At 44.0% G+C, this 13,833-nt stretch overlaps 1 protein-coding gene across 9 annotated transcripts; it reads right to left on the reverse strand.

Moving 5' to 3' along the window:
- Positions 1–359: 359 nt before the first annotated feature.
- Positions 360–11,809, reverse strand: LOC134862266 (C4b-binding protein alpha chain-like). 9 transcript variants are annotated; one of them, XM_063880080.1, is made up of 15 exons: positions 11,688–11,809; positions 10,066–10,136; positions 9,767–9,952; positions 9,530–9,629; positions 9,007–9,080; positions 8,555–8,734; positions 8,101–8,280; positions 7,721–7,780; positions 6,553–6,567; positions 5,215–5,274; positions 4,861–4,875; positions 4,455–4,499; positions 3,553–3,625; positions 1,990–2,046; positions 360–1,646 (listed from the first exon to the last, which is right to left on the reverse strand). In XM_063880080.1, the coding sequence occupies exons 2-15, from the start codon at positions 10,121–10,123 to the stop codon at positions 1,601–1,603; spliced, it is 1,149 nt and encodes a 382-aa protein (XP_063736150.1). In that variant the 5' UTR covers positions 10,124–10,136; positions 11,688–11,809; the 3' UTR covers positions 360–1,600. The 9 variants fall into 9 exon arrangements, with proteins under 9 accessions (XP_063736150.1, XP_063736160.1, XP_063736168.1 ...); XM_063880090.1 differs by having other exon boundaries at positions 360–1,559; positions 11,688–11,807; XM_063880098.1 differs by lacking the exon at positions 5,215–5,274 and having other exon boundaries at positions 11,688–11,807.
- Between the last annotated feature and the right edge of the window lie 2,024 nt (positions 11,810–13,833).

The raw sequence follows: 13,833 nt of genomic DNA on the forward strand, positions 1-13,833 counted from the left end.
AAGTACTCAGATCTTGTACTTGAGTTAAAGTAGAAGTACTCAGGTCTTGTACTTGAGTAAAAGTAGAAGTACTCAGATCTTGTACTTGAGTAAAGTAGAAGTACTCAGGTCTTGTACTTGAGTAAAGTAGAAGTACTCAGGTCTTGAGCTGAATTTACTGCAGGTGAACTAGAGTGATTTAAGGGTCATTATATTTACCATCATTAATCCTAATCTGCCTAGCAACTAAAGGGATTAAAGAAATGTAGTGGAGTACAGTAAACCATCAGGAGGGTCTCCAGATCTCAGGGTCTCTAACATGCAGCTGGGTTTCTGAGTGAATCAGAGTGAAATGCTAGAGGAAATGAAGGCAGCAGGTCTCCGGCAGCATCTCCTCTTCAGCTTTTATTTCATTACTGGATTACAAAAGTTAGTGGCGAAACAAAAGCCTCAAAACGGTACAAAATCAACGTGAGATGATCCAACACACATTCTAGTCAAATAAATACAGATAAAAAGCAGGAAGTGCAAAATTCTTACAAAGATCAGTTCATACAGACACCGGCGGCCTAACACTCCTACAGTTCTTCTGTCATCGATTATTGAACGGACTCTGTGGGAGAGAGGCTCTATCAGTAATCATTTGGGGTTTCTCTAATGTCTCTTTAAATTATGCTCAGCGCACAACACACGGCAGCAACATTACATCACGATATTAACTTTAAACAGACCAAGGCGTTTGGAGAATGCTTTACTTCAGGCACTGGGCTGGACTGCAGGAACCAGACTGCTCTACAGTGGTGACGTCTAATCTGTCACGCTCACACGGGACCAGAAGCATGTCTTTTTGAAGCGGCGCGGTTACATGTAAGGTCAGAAAAACACAAGAGTTAAGTTCTTCAACTTCTCATGACGCTGTCTCTTAGAGCCAATCAGCAGAGAGCCTCTCAGCCTGTCGTCACTGACACAGTTCACTGAGGAAGCAGTATTAGCATTAAGTCACGGATAAAGGTTTTATTTTTGTTGTCTACATGGAGTCAAGCCCCGCCTCCTCGCCAGCACGTGTGAGTGACACTTGGCTTCGAGTCCGGTGGGAGCGCACCTTAAGAGTTGAGGAACCTTTTATCGGCCTCACTTTTTTGTTTGAATGATTGATAGTTTCTGAACATCAAATGAAAACAGCTGACTGTACACTTCCTTCAGGTGTCTGGCAGCTGTGTTTAAGGTGCATGCAGTCATTCTTACGGTTCATAGTGCAACATGTATTCATCAACAGATCTGCCTCATCGCTTCATAACAAGGACAAACGCAGGGCAGAGGAAAAGTGGTTTTTTTTAGTGTCTGGAATTTCCGTCCACTAATTGAAAGGAGCTGCTTAAAGCAGAAGCTAAGGGTTGATTTGACTGTACTGCAGTTTCTGAATCTCAGACGGTCACAAATGTTTCTTCAGAGCGTCTCCGTCAGCCGGCCCTGTCCCGAGGAACATGGAGACCTTCAGACGTGTCTGGAGACATCCCTCATATCAGCTGTTCGTCTCTACATCGGGTAATTATGGAGCAGCAGCATCAGGATCCAGTTTACTGCAGGAGGAAGAGCAACGAGAAGAATCTCAATTAGAGCTTCACGAGAGAACTGTGGAAGACCTGCATCCTGTGAGAGGAGAGGATCTGTGGAGGGGTCAAATACAGGAGTGAGTTAGTTGTAGTCTCAGGAGTGCTTTAACGCTTTAGTTTTCTACCGTTGTGAGAAGAAAAAGAGAATACGAAAGCATGTTTGGGAGTCATCCATGTGCTGATGCAAAACCTCTGCATGCATGTTACTGGAAATAGAAACATGCATGCAGAGGTTTAAGTGTTAGTTACTGAAGACGATGAATTAAAAGGAGCTCTTCAATACAGCTGAATTTTCGCCTGGATTGATTTGTCTCTGGTTAGGGCGCTCTGAGCTGCATCCCGTGTATAGAAAGTGCTTCACAGATAAACATGTATCGTCTCTTCCTCTTCCTCTTACCGCAGCACTACATTGTCTTCTGTTGAAACCACAGGGTGAGTGGGGCTCCTCCTAGAGCTGCAATCCAAATATGTGGGTCAGTGGACGTACGACCAGTTCATCAGTTTAAAGCGAGAAACACAAACACACACACACAGCACTTACCACACACACACACACACACACACACACACACACACACACACACACACACACACCACCTCACACACACACACACACACAGCACTTACCACCTCTCACACACACACACACACAGCACTTACCACCTCTCACACACACACACACACACACACAGCACTTACCACCTCACACACACAGCACTTACCACCTCTCACACACACACACACACACACACACACACACACACACACACACACACACACACACACACACACACACACACACACACACACACACACACACACACACACACACACACACACACACACACACACACACACACACACACACACACACACACACACACACACACACACACACACACACACACACACACACACACACACACACACACACACACACACACACACACACACACACACACACACACACACACACACACACCCCCCCACAGCACTTACCTCCACCACCACACACACACACACCACCCCCCGATATGGACAACATATTTCTAAGAGACAAATTATATTTCTATCAAAATGATAATACTACAAAGTGAACCCCCCCCACACCGCGACACCCCGCACTCTAGAAGAAGGAACCCTTAATGGTCCCCAGCACCGCCCAACCTGAGGGCCTTTATATGGAGGGGTGTCTTGTGACACACTCCTAAACAGTGAAGACTCAACAACACTGACAGGAAGCTGAATCCGTTTCTGCAGAACCAGTTCAGACTAACCAGCAGGTCTTTGTTCAGGCGATACTGCAGAGACTGGACGTCCTGCTGAATCCGTTTCTGCAGAACCAGTTCAGACTAACCAGCAGGTCTTTGTTCAGGCGATACTGCAGAGACTGGACGTCCTGCTGAAGCCGTTTCTGCAGAACCAGTTCAGACTAACCAGCAGGTCTTTGTTCAGGCGATACTGCAGAGACTGGACGTCCTGCTGAATCCGTTTCTGCAGAACCAGTTCAGACTAACCAGCAGGTCTTTGTTCAGGCGATACTGCAGAGACTGGACGTCCTGCTGAATCCGTTTCTGCAGAACCAGTTCAGACTAACCAGCAGGTCTTTGTTCAGGCGATACTGCAGAGACTGGACGTCCTGCTGAATCCGTTTCTGCAGAACCAGTTCAGACTAACCAGCAGATCTTTGTTCGGGCGATACTGCAGAGACTGGACGTCCTGCTGAAGCTAGAGGAAAGCTTTAACTTGGGGTCACCTATGTTGTGTCTTAGCACCGCCAGTCCCTCTGTTGTGTAGGAGCGTGCCCTGACGACCCCCCCCCATGACAAAAAGCAGAAGGTGGTGGAGAAGCCTCAGTCAAAGAACACATCCCCACAGCTCAACATGCAGCCCTTCAGCAAGGAGAAAGAGCTTTCAGTGTGAAAAGCGACGAAACACAGACAGGATTTAAAGGGTTTACCCAGACTTTCTCTTGAAGCACGGCAGGACTCCACAATGCCACAAAACGAGGCCGATGATTAATAAGATGATTACTTCATGAGAAACAAAAAGGCAGATGATGAAGGATGATCGTCCACAGTGAAAGAAGTCTCAGTTAAATGCACGACATTAAGGGTTTAGATCAGGGGTGTCCAAACCTTTTTCACCGAGGGCCACATACAGAACAACGTACGCAGAGCTGGGCCCCTGATGGAGGTGAATATCGCCTCTTAAGTTCAGTTATAAGTTAGCAACACAAATCAAATGTATGGGGAATAATGTGCGGCACTGGAAAACGCTTTCAGAAAGAACAGCCTACATCCCGTCTGTCTTCAGGGTTCATTTACTCTGCTGCAGCTCATCCCTTAGAACAGAGCTGATAATCAGAGGAAACATGAAGGTCACATCTCAAGCTGGTTAAGAAACAAGTTGTTGGTTTTTTATCAACTCAGGTTTGTTAGAGATGTTTTAGATTCTAAATGACTGAATTCATTTTAAACTGGGCTCATTAATATATCTGAACATATGTATCTGAGAAGTACAAAATAAGAGCAGCAGGAGTTTAATCTGTGGGCCGTATTCACTTTACTTTTAGAATGTGCAGAGGGCCGATTCAAAATGGCCTGCGGGTCGCATTTGGCCCCCGGGCCGTAGTTTGGACAGCCCTGGTTTAGATGGTCAGATTTTCTTAAGCCTAGATAACTTCTGCTCGTTGTAAGCAAACCATTAAGTAGTTCATTAAAAATGCATGTGTGCAGCTTCCTAATGATAATGGATACCATGCACAAACCAAGAAGACGATGCCCTCTGCAGAACTGTGCTACTGAGGACATCATCCCCTTAATGGAGTTCATCTCACTCAGATTTAATGTTTTAACTTACCCGCAAAAGTGATGCCGAGCCCCGTGTACAAGCGTGTTGCACTGGCTGTAAAAATAAAAGTGCATTTAGATCAAATACAATCAGAGCAAAGTACGGATGAAACGATGCTCTACTTTAGAATCAAACACAATAAATATAAATAACATCTGCAGGTGAGCGTCCAGTAAAGTAGAGCATTAAGAAAACAAAGTTCATTTCAAATATTCAATCAAATGTGTTTGTATAAAAACAAGACGCTGAAGTAAATAGAGCCACAGATTACAATGTCTTTATATTGAAATACTATTTTAAATAATACAAATATGTGAAAATAAGAAGGTACCATGGGAGGTATTCATCTACAGCTCCATTCCTTATGCACGTTTCAAACAAATCTATTGAGTCAGACATGATATTGATGACTTACCAGTGGGGCCAGGAGCTGAAGAAGCAGAGAGAAAAGACATATTAAAATCTTCAGATTCATAAAAACAGATGAGTTAGAGATGTTCAGAGGAGCCGTTAATCTGAAGCCCCGTGAGACACCAGAGGGACCCATTACCAAGTCCAGCTTTGATCCTGGAAGAAAGCCTCGTCAGAAAATGACCCTGTTTACTTCCCCTTGTTGCGGGAAATCTCAGCAGAAAATAAACTATACAGCTCTTTCACTTTCCCTACAGCCACTGAACGGTATCCTCTTAACCAAGACACGACGATAGCAGGGATCAACCATCCCATAATAAGGATTTATCATCCAGACAGTTATTGAAAGGGCCTCTACCTGGGGGCTTCTTGGTGGATGTAGGTCTTTCAGTGGTGCTGGTGGTTTTTGGTGGTACCCCTGCAGAATAACACCTCATCATTACAGAAGAGAATGCTGACTCATAATTTAGAATATGCATTTCACTGTCTTTGAATAAGAGGAGACGATGGATCCAGGTGAGGGTCCACCATCCTCTGTGTGCCACATATCAAACCTTTCTCTCAATCATTTATATTAAGAGCAAAAACCTCGTGTTTTAACTTCCTGATTTTAAAGGATGTGTTCAACCAAAGGAAACACAAAACCTCCCCAAAGCTAAATGTATCTGAGCAGGAAGCCACAGACCGCGCCTCTTCATCAATGATTTGTCTTAACTCAAACTGACGACGTCGAGAAAATGAACTGCTTGTGTTTATTTTGACTAATAATGCAACTGTGAAACGCTCCGGTGTCATAGAGTCCAGTTTGGAGGATCCGAACCAAGTAAGGATTTATCATCAAGTCTGCCTGTCAGAGGGTCCAGCTGTGAACCCGGAGACCTTGACACCCAAGTGTTATAATAGCAATGTAGAGCAGGGGTCTGCAGCACATAGTGACTGCAGGATGCTAACCTGCACATGCTGGGACACTTGCACAATTAGCATTAAGTGGACAATAGTACCAAAAAGCCTAGTCAGATCGGGACAGTTCTGGAGCGGTTCTGGGGGTAATTGAGGATGCTGAATACACTTCTGACATTATCAGGATCATAAATGTCAGTTTTAACCAGGAAATGCCATATCTGATCTCTCTCTGGGCTTGGTTCATTTAGGGGACTCTGGATCATCTGGACTGGACAGATGAATCGTCCACAGAAGAGGTTATAATGTCCATCCTGAGCTCTTTATAACCAATGGTTGCAACACTGCTCATGGAAGTCAATATCAGCCCACAGAGAGAACACTTACGGTCACTTCCTGGTTAAAACTGACATGTATGATCCTGAGAATGGACTCAGCATCCTCAATAACCTCCAGAACCACTCCAGAACTGTCCAAATCGGCCAAGCCATTCATCTGTTAACTGTTGTCCCCATCTGCTATAATGATAACATCTGCAGGTGAGCGTCCAGTAAAGCAAAGCATTAAGAAAACAAAGTTCATTTCAAATATTCAATCAAATGTGTTTGTATAAAAACAAGACGCTGAAGTAAATAGAGCCACACAGATTACAATGTCTTTATACTGAAATACTATTTTAAATGAATACAAATATGTGAAAATAAGAAGGTACCATGGGATGTATTCATCTACAGCTCCATTCCTTATGCACGTTTCAAACAAATCTATTGAGTCAGACATGATATTGATGACTTACCAGTGGGGCCAGGAGCTGAAGAAGCAGAGAGAAAAGACATATTAAAATCTTCAGATTCATAAAAACAGATGAGTTAGAGATGTTCAGAGGAGCCGTTAATCTGAAGCCCCGTGAGACACCAGAGGGACCCATTACCAAGTCCAGCTTTGATCCTGGAAGAAAGCCTCGCAGTGACATTCCATTTAATTCATTTCATGCTCTACACGTAATCCAACTTCTTTCATGTATTAGAATATTCTTTCCTTCATTTCATTCAAATTCTTTATGAGTATGTTTGTTTATTATATACGGTGCCTTGCTCAAGGGCCACAAGCACCAGTCCACACTCCATTAAAACCATATCACAACGTTTAGTGTTAACAACACATTAATGAACCGTTACATTTACTATACATTTTGAGCACTTCCCGATGGTGCGAGGGGCTGAAGAAGCAGAGAGATAATGGAATGAATGAATATGTTTTGAACTTCCTTTAATATCACTATGGGCTCTCAGTTTAATCAGGAACTGTTTTAATTCATTTAATGCTTGTCATTTAATTTCATGTAACGGTTTTTTTTAAAGAATAAAGATATTTATACAAACATGTGAATTAAAACATGTAACATGCATGTTGGAATATTTATGGTCAATATGAAGATATTAATGCTTAATTGCAGAGTTTAATTAATTATATAAAAAACAAGATTCGTTTAACGATGTCTGGAGACATCTGACCAGGAGATTTCCAGTCCGACCTTTGACCTCTGCAGAGTCTAGGTTTCTAATTGATTGTTTCTAATTGGATATAGTGTTCTTCATTTAAGGGGTCTTTAATGTAACATCTATTTGAATTGAATGAACTTGAAGTGTTTCATTTATTGAAGGTGTTAATCTAATATATAATGAAATGTCTTTAATTGAATAGAAATGATCTAAATGAAACCCTTTCTTCACAATGACGGTACAATACTGCATATGATCACATGCATGACCAACATGCAGAAAATCACGCAAAACTGAAGAATTCTAATAAAGAAATCATTTTGAAAGACACTTCTCCCGTCAGAAAATGACCCCGTTTACTTCCCCTTACGGTATACTCTTAACCAAGACACGACGACAGCAGGGATCAACCATCCCATAATAAGGATTTATCATCCAGACAGTTATTGAAAGGGCCTCTACCTGGGGGCTTCTTGGTGGATGTAGGTCTTTCAGTGGTGCTGGTGGTTTTTGGTGGTACCCCTGCAGAATAACACGTCATCATTACAGAAGAGAATGCTGACTCATAATTTAGAATATGCATTTCACTGTCTTTGAATAAGAGGAAGACGATGGATCCAGGTGAGGGTCCACCATCCTCTGTGTGCCACATATCAAACCTTTCTCAACCTGACGACGTCGAGAAAATGTGCTGCTTGTGTTCCAGCAGTTTCTATGCGCCGGGGACCCCCGCTCTACATTTCTATCTAACACTTTGGGTCTCTACGGCTCCGGGTTCACTCAGCCGGCCTCTAGACTATAATCTCACCACAATATTTCTGAGTAGTTTCTTTGAGACTTACGTTCACATTTTGGGAGTTCAGGTTCCCACTGATTGTTCATCTCACAGGTGATGGTGGGAGAATTGATCATCTTGTACCCCTGGTCGCACTCAAACGTCACTGTGCTCTTGTAGATGTAGGGACCGCGTGACCCCGAATGATAAAGGCCGTTCAGAACCGTAGGTTCCTCACATCTAACCTCTGCAGGAGCAACAGAGAGTCAGAGCAGAGAAACAATGGGGAAGAAATAGAAGAGAATAGAAAATGTTTATATGAACCGAGGTCAAAAGTCAGAATGTGCAAAAAAAGATTCAAAAAGTTAAATAAACGAGAATGAATGAAAAACACAAAGTGAAATATAAAAGGAGTGAGTAACAAAGGTGTCCAATACACATACAACGGAATGAAACGCATCGCTCAGCCTCAACGGTTTGGCTGCTCTGAACATTTTTTGAATAAGTATAAAATGACTTACTGACACACTCCGGGGGGGCCGGCTCAAACTTTCCGCTCTCTAAGCAGGTTTGAGATTTAGTTCCCTTCAGGGTATACCCTCCAGGACAGGAGTACTGGATGACCTCTCTGTATTCATACGAGTCTTTTACCGGACTGAAGCTGCCGATGGCCGGCTTCGGAGGCGCGTCACATTGTGTCACTGAAACAGAAAGATGGCAGGAGAGTTTTTGCTTTACGCACTTTGTGATGTCACTTTGGGTTGTGCAACCATTAGCCAATAACCATCCAATCCTCCTGTCAGCATAAACCAATCCCTTCTCAGAGGGGCGTGGCCAGCAGCAGCTCATTAGCATTTAAAGCTACAGGGCAGAAACAGAGGGGTTTATGGGATGCTGCAATGATCTGTTTGGTGCGCCATCCTTAGAGTGGTTCATTACAGTCTTTATATATGAACACACAGATAAGACTCACCCTCACACACAGGCAGCCGGCCCTCCCAGCCACTGTTTCCACACCGGAGTTGCGAATTTCCAACCAAATCAAATCTGAAGAGAGAAATTAGAAAAAAACTTCAGAAAATAAATTCAAAACAATTGTGTTTCACAAAAAGCGTATATTATTGTGTGTATTACTTAGATAGGGATTTAGGTCTTTGATATTGTGAATGTGTATACACTTGCTGCTAATATACATTATTATGACAGTATCATTTAAACATTTCAACGTGATGTAATATTTATACTTGAATGACCTTTTAACTCCTGTGCAATGCCTCCTAAACATCTAGTCACCCTGTTTATGTTTTAAGTAGAACATTGGTCTATTATATTGCACTCCCGTTTGTTCTGTATGCTTCAATCTTTTGATATTTTATTTTAAAGATTTATACGAATTTGGATTTTAAAAAGTACAATTTAAAAGCACTTTTTGTCTATATTTGAAAATTACATTTTTAAATACTTCTCTGAAGCAGGGCTATCCGCTTGTTACTCACCCTGGGTTGCAGATGACCGTCACTTGATCGCCGAACTCATTTCCTCCAGAATAATCAATTACTCCGTTGTCCACTTGGCCAGCATCGCCACAGGATTTCCCTTAAAAAACAACAAGAGAAATGATTAAATTCATCCCTTAAAAAGGTCTGGGTCTCTGTTTACAAATGATTCAAGACATTATCGGCTTCTTCATGTCTCATCTACATAAACATGCCCCCCCCCATACTAATACTCACTTTTACAGGTCATCCTCAAAGGGCTCCAGGTGCCAGCCGTACAGGTGATGGCTGAAGACCCTTCCGAGACGTAGCCCACGTCACACGCAAAGTTCACTTTGATCCCGTCTAGGAACACGTCTAAAAGGATGTCGCTCCCCTTCAGACCCATGTTGTCTCCTCCAACTGGTCTGGAGCAATTCTGAGCTGTGATGGGAACAGAGAGGAGAAAGTTAAACATTAGAGGAGGGGGGATTAATGTGGAATCAAAGCAGGACTGAGTTTAATCTCATATTTGCAGAGTGATAATAACCACTAACCTTGAGCTGTAATGAAGAGGCCAACAACACTCAGGAGCAGCAAGGAGGAGACGGCCATGATGGAAGTATTTCTGGTGAAGAGAAACAGGAGACGGGTAACACACATCGGTATAAATGCAGAGCAGTGGAGCAATATTTACAGTACAACCGAGAGGTACTTGTACTTTATTGAGTATTTCAATGTTCTGTTACGGTGTACTTTTACACTACTTCTCTCAAGTACAAGATCCAAGTACTTCTACTTTTACTCAAGTACAAGATCTGAGTACTTCTACTTTTACTCAAGTACAAGACCTGAGTACTTCTACTTCTACTCAAGTACAAGATCTGAGTACTTCTACTTACTCAAGTACAAGACCTGAGTACTTCTACTTTTACTCAAGTACAAGATCTGAGTACTTCTACTTTTACTCAAGTACAAGATCTGAGTACTTCTACTTCTACTCAAGTACAAGATCTGAGTACTTCTACTCAAGTACAAGATCTGAGTACTTCTACTTTTACTCAAGTAGAAGATCTGAGTACTTCTACTTTACTCAAGTACAAGACCTGAGTACTTCTACTTTACTCAAGTACTCAGAGTACTTCTACTTTTACTCAAGTGCAAGACCCGAGTACTTCTACTTTACTCAAGTACTCAGAGTACTTCTACTTTTACTCAAGTACAAGACCCGAGTACTTCTACTTTTACTCGAGACATGAGTACTTCTACTTTTACTCAAGTACAAGATCTGAGTACTTCTATTCAAGACCTGAGTACTTCTACTATTACTCAAGACCTGAGTACTCCTACTTTTACTCAAGTACCAGACTAAATGAAGGATAAATCAAAGACACAAACACAGAAGTCACATTTAATCCCGTAAATCCACGAGATCAAGGTCGTTGTGAACGGATCAACTCGCACTATGTGGGCGGTGACGCTTCATTTGACCTAATTATAGGATTAAATCTTACTTTAAGTTATACTTTACATAAGCAGAACAAAGCAGGTCTATCATTAGTGTGTGCATGCGTTAAATTGTGTTTAAGTAAGAGTTTTAATGGGCTTATAATCGATCACCAATGAAGAGATAAAGAGAAACAGGTCATTACCATGAAGCTACTCTGTGGCGCAAAAGTACCCGTATGTAGGCCGACTGAGCATGCGCAGTAGAGTTGTTCTCCAAACCCCGCCTTCCAAAATGTTGCACCTTCTATTATTTATTAAGACATCAATTTTTGTCAAAATGTTCAAACCTCTCAAAATATTGTCTTTAAAAAATATATATATATTTATATACTTCAACTTTTTTTCTCAAAATATTCCAAGATTCTCGAACTATAATAAAAATAAGTCTGGATTCAGCTTTAAGCAAATTGTACAACCGCCGGTCTTATCTTAAAGCAAAAGGAAAAAGGTATTTTTGGGCCAACATGTCGTCACCGGAGTTGTAGTGAAATCGGCTTCAAAATTCGGTCCTTTTCCTGGGTGGTTAAGCTAGGTAGCAACCGTAAGCTAACGTAACGTCAACAACACTAGTGAAACCAGTTCTAGGCCCGTTACAGCGGTTGGAAGTTATGTATTCGGTAAGTGTCCGGTAGTACGGTGAGTCAAAGAGTGGATTAAAGGTGTTTCTTACCGTAAGCAGAGGAGAGCTCTGCCTGTAGCCGCCTCTGCTGAGTCTCTTCAGCCCTGTGTGTTTCCACAGAAAGGGGCGGGGCTTCTGCTGTGACGCAGCTCTTCCTGAGTGTGCCAGCAGCTGAGCGACACTCAGCAGGTTACTCATTAAGATGGCAACATATGAACCTTGATTTAGGATTACTCAAGGGCACATTAAAGTCCAGACATCATAGACACACCTTTAAAGTGCTGAGAGAACATCCAGTTTACTGTTTTTATTATTGTTATTATCACGATTGTATTGCGACTCCCACTATTATCATTTTGTAAGATATTTTAACACGCAGTTTGCTATTAATGTCATCTTATTTTTTAAACTCACAGTTTATTATTATTATTATTATTATTATTATTATGTAATTAACAGTTAGTTATTATTATTATTATTATTATTATTATTTATTTTAACCCCCCTTCTGGAGCCAGGCCCAGAAGGAGGACTCGTCGAGCGTCTGGTGGCCGGGCTTCCCATGGAGCCCGGCCGGGCACAGCCCGAAAAAGCAACGTGGGCAACACCTCCGCTTCCCCTTCCCGCGGGCCCACCACCTACAGGAAACAGAGATGGGGTCGGATGCGCTGCCAGAAGGGTGGCAGTGAAAGCAGAGGCTCTCGACGGACCAGACTCAGGCGACAGAAGCTGGCTTTGGGGACGTGGAACGTCACCTCTCTGGGGGGGAAGGAGCCGGAGCTTGTGCGGGAGGTGGAGGAACCTTACTTCTGGATAGGGGTTGGACTCTATTCTTCTCCGGAGTTGCCCAAGGTGTGAGGCGCCGAGTGGGTGTGGGGATACTCACAAGCCCAGGTTGAGTGCCGCTTTGTTGGAGTTTAGCCCAGTGGACGAGAGGGTCGCCTCCCTAAGCCTGCGGGTCATGGGGGGGGGGGAAACTCTGACTGTTGTGTGTGCTTATGCACCAAACAGCAGCTCAGAGTATTCGGCCTTCTTGGAGACCCTGAAAGAAGTCCTGTATGGGGCTCCTGAAGGGGACTCCTTAGTCTTGCTGGGAGACTTCCATGCACACGTGGGCAATGATGGAGACACTTGGAGGGACGTGATTGGGAGGAACGCCCCCCCCCGATCTGAACCGGAGTGGTGGTTTGTTACTGGACTTCTGTGCTCGTCATGGATTGGCCATAACAAACACCATGTTCGAACATAAGGATGCTCATAAGTGTACGTGGTACCAGAGCACCCTAGGCAGAAGGTCCATGATCGATTTTGTTATCGTATCATCGGACCTGAGGCCGCATGTTTGGACACTCGGGTGAAGAGAGGGGCGGAGTTGTCAACTGATGACAACCATCTGGTAGTGAGTTGGGTCGAGTGGCGGGGGAAGCCTCTGGACAGACCTGGCAAGCCCAAACGTGTAGTGCGGGTGAACTGGGAACGTCTGGAGGAGTCCCATGTCCAGGAAGCCTTCAACTCACACCTCCGGCGGAGCTTTTCAGGCATCCCTGTGGAGGCTGGGGACATTGAACCAGAGTGGGCAGTGTTCAAAGCCTCCATTGCCGAAGCTGCGGCGGGGAGCGGCGGTCTCAAGGTTTTAGGTGCCTCAAGGGGCGGTAACCCTCGAACCTCCTGGTGGACACCGGTGGTCAGGGAAGCCGTCCGACTAAGGAAGGAGGCCTTCCGGGATATGTTATCCCTGGGTACTCCTGACGCAGTTGCAAGGTATCGACGGGCCCGAAGGGCAGCAGCCTCAGCCGTGACCGAGGCGAAGCAGCGGGTGTGGGAGAAGTTCAGAGAAGCCATGGAGAAGGACCTCAGGAGGGGAAGCAGGGAACCATCCAAGCTGTGTACGGTAAGGATGGGATGCTGTTGACCTCAACTGATAGTGTGTTAGGGCGGTGGAAGGAACACTTTGAGGAACTCCTGAAGCCGACGGGCTGGCATCTCCCTTAGGGATAAGGTGAGAAGTTCAGTCATCCGGGAGGGACTCGGAGTAGAACCGCTGCTCCTTGGCGTTGAAAGGAGCCAGTTGAGGTGGTTCGGGCACCTAGTGAGGATGCCACCTGGGCACCTCCCTAGAGAGGTGTTCCAGGCACGTCCAGCTGGGAAGAGACAGAGGGGTAGACCTAGGACCAGGTGGAGGGGTTATATCTCTTCT

This window comes from Eleginops maclovinus, chromosome 1 (genome assembly GCF_036324505.1).
Source record: "Eleginops maclovinus isolate JMC-PN-2008 ecotype Puerto Natales chromosome 1, JC_Emac_rtc_rv5, whole genome shotgun sequence".
NCBI lineage: Eukaryota > Metazoa > Chordata > Actinopteri > Perciformes > Eleginopidae > Eleginops > Eleginops maclovinus.

Excerpts from the sequence above, each read along its gene's own strand:
- LOC134862266 (XM_063880080.1), bottom strand. The coding sequence starts at position 10,123 with ATGGCCGTCTCCTCCTTGCTGCTCCTGAGTGTTGTTGGCCTCTTCATT. Across the intron at positions 9,953-10,065 it reads CCTCTTCATTACAGCTCAAG|CTCAGAATTGCTCCAGACCA; the intron begins GTTAGTGGTTAT and ends TTCCCATCACAG. Across the intron at positions 9,630-9,766 it reads TTTGAGGATGACCTGTAAAA|GGAAATCCTGTGGCGATGCT; the intron begins GTGAGTATTAGT and ends TTGTTTTTTAAG.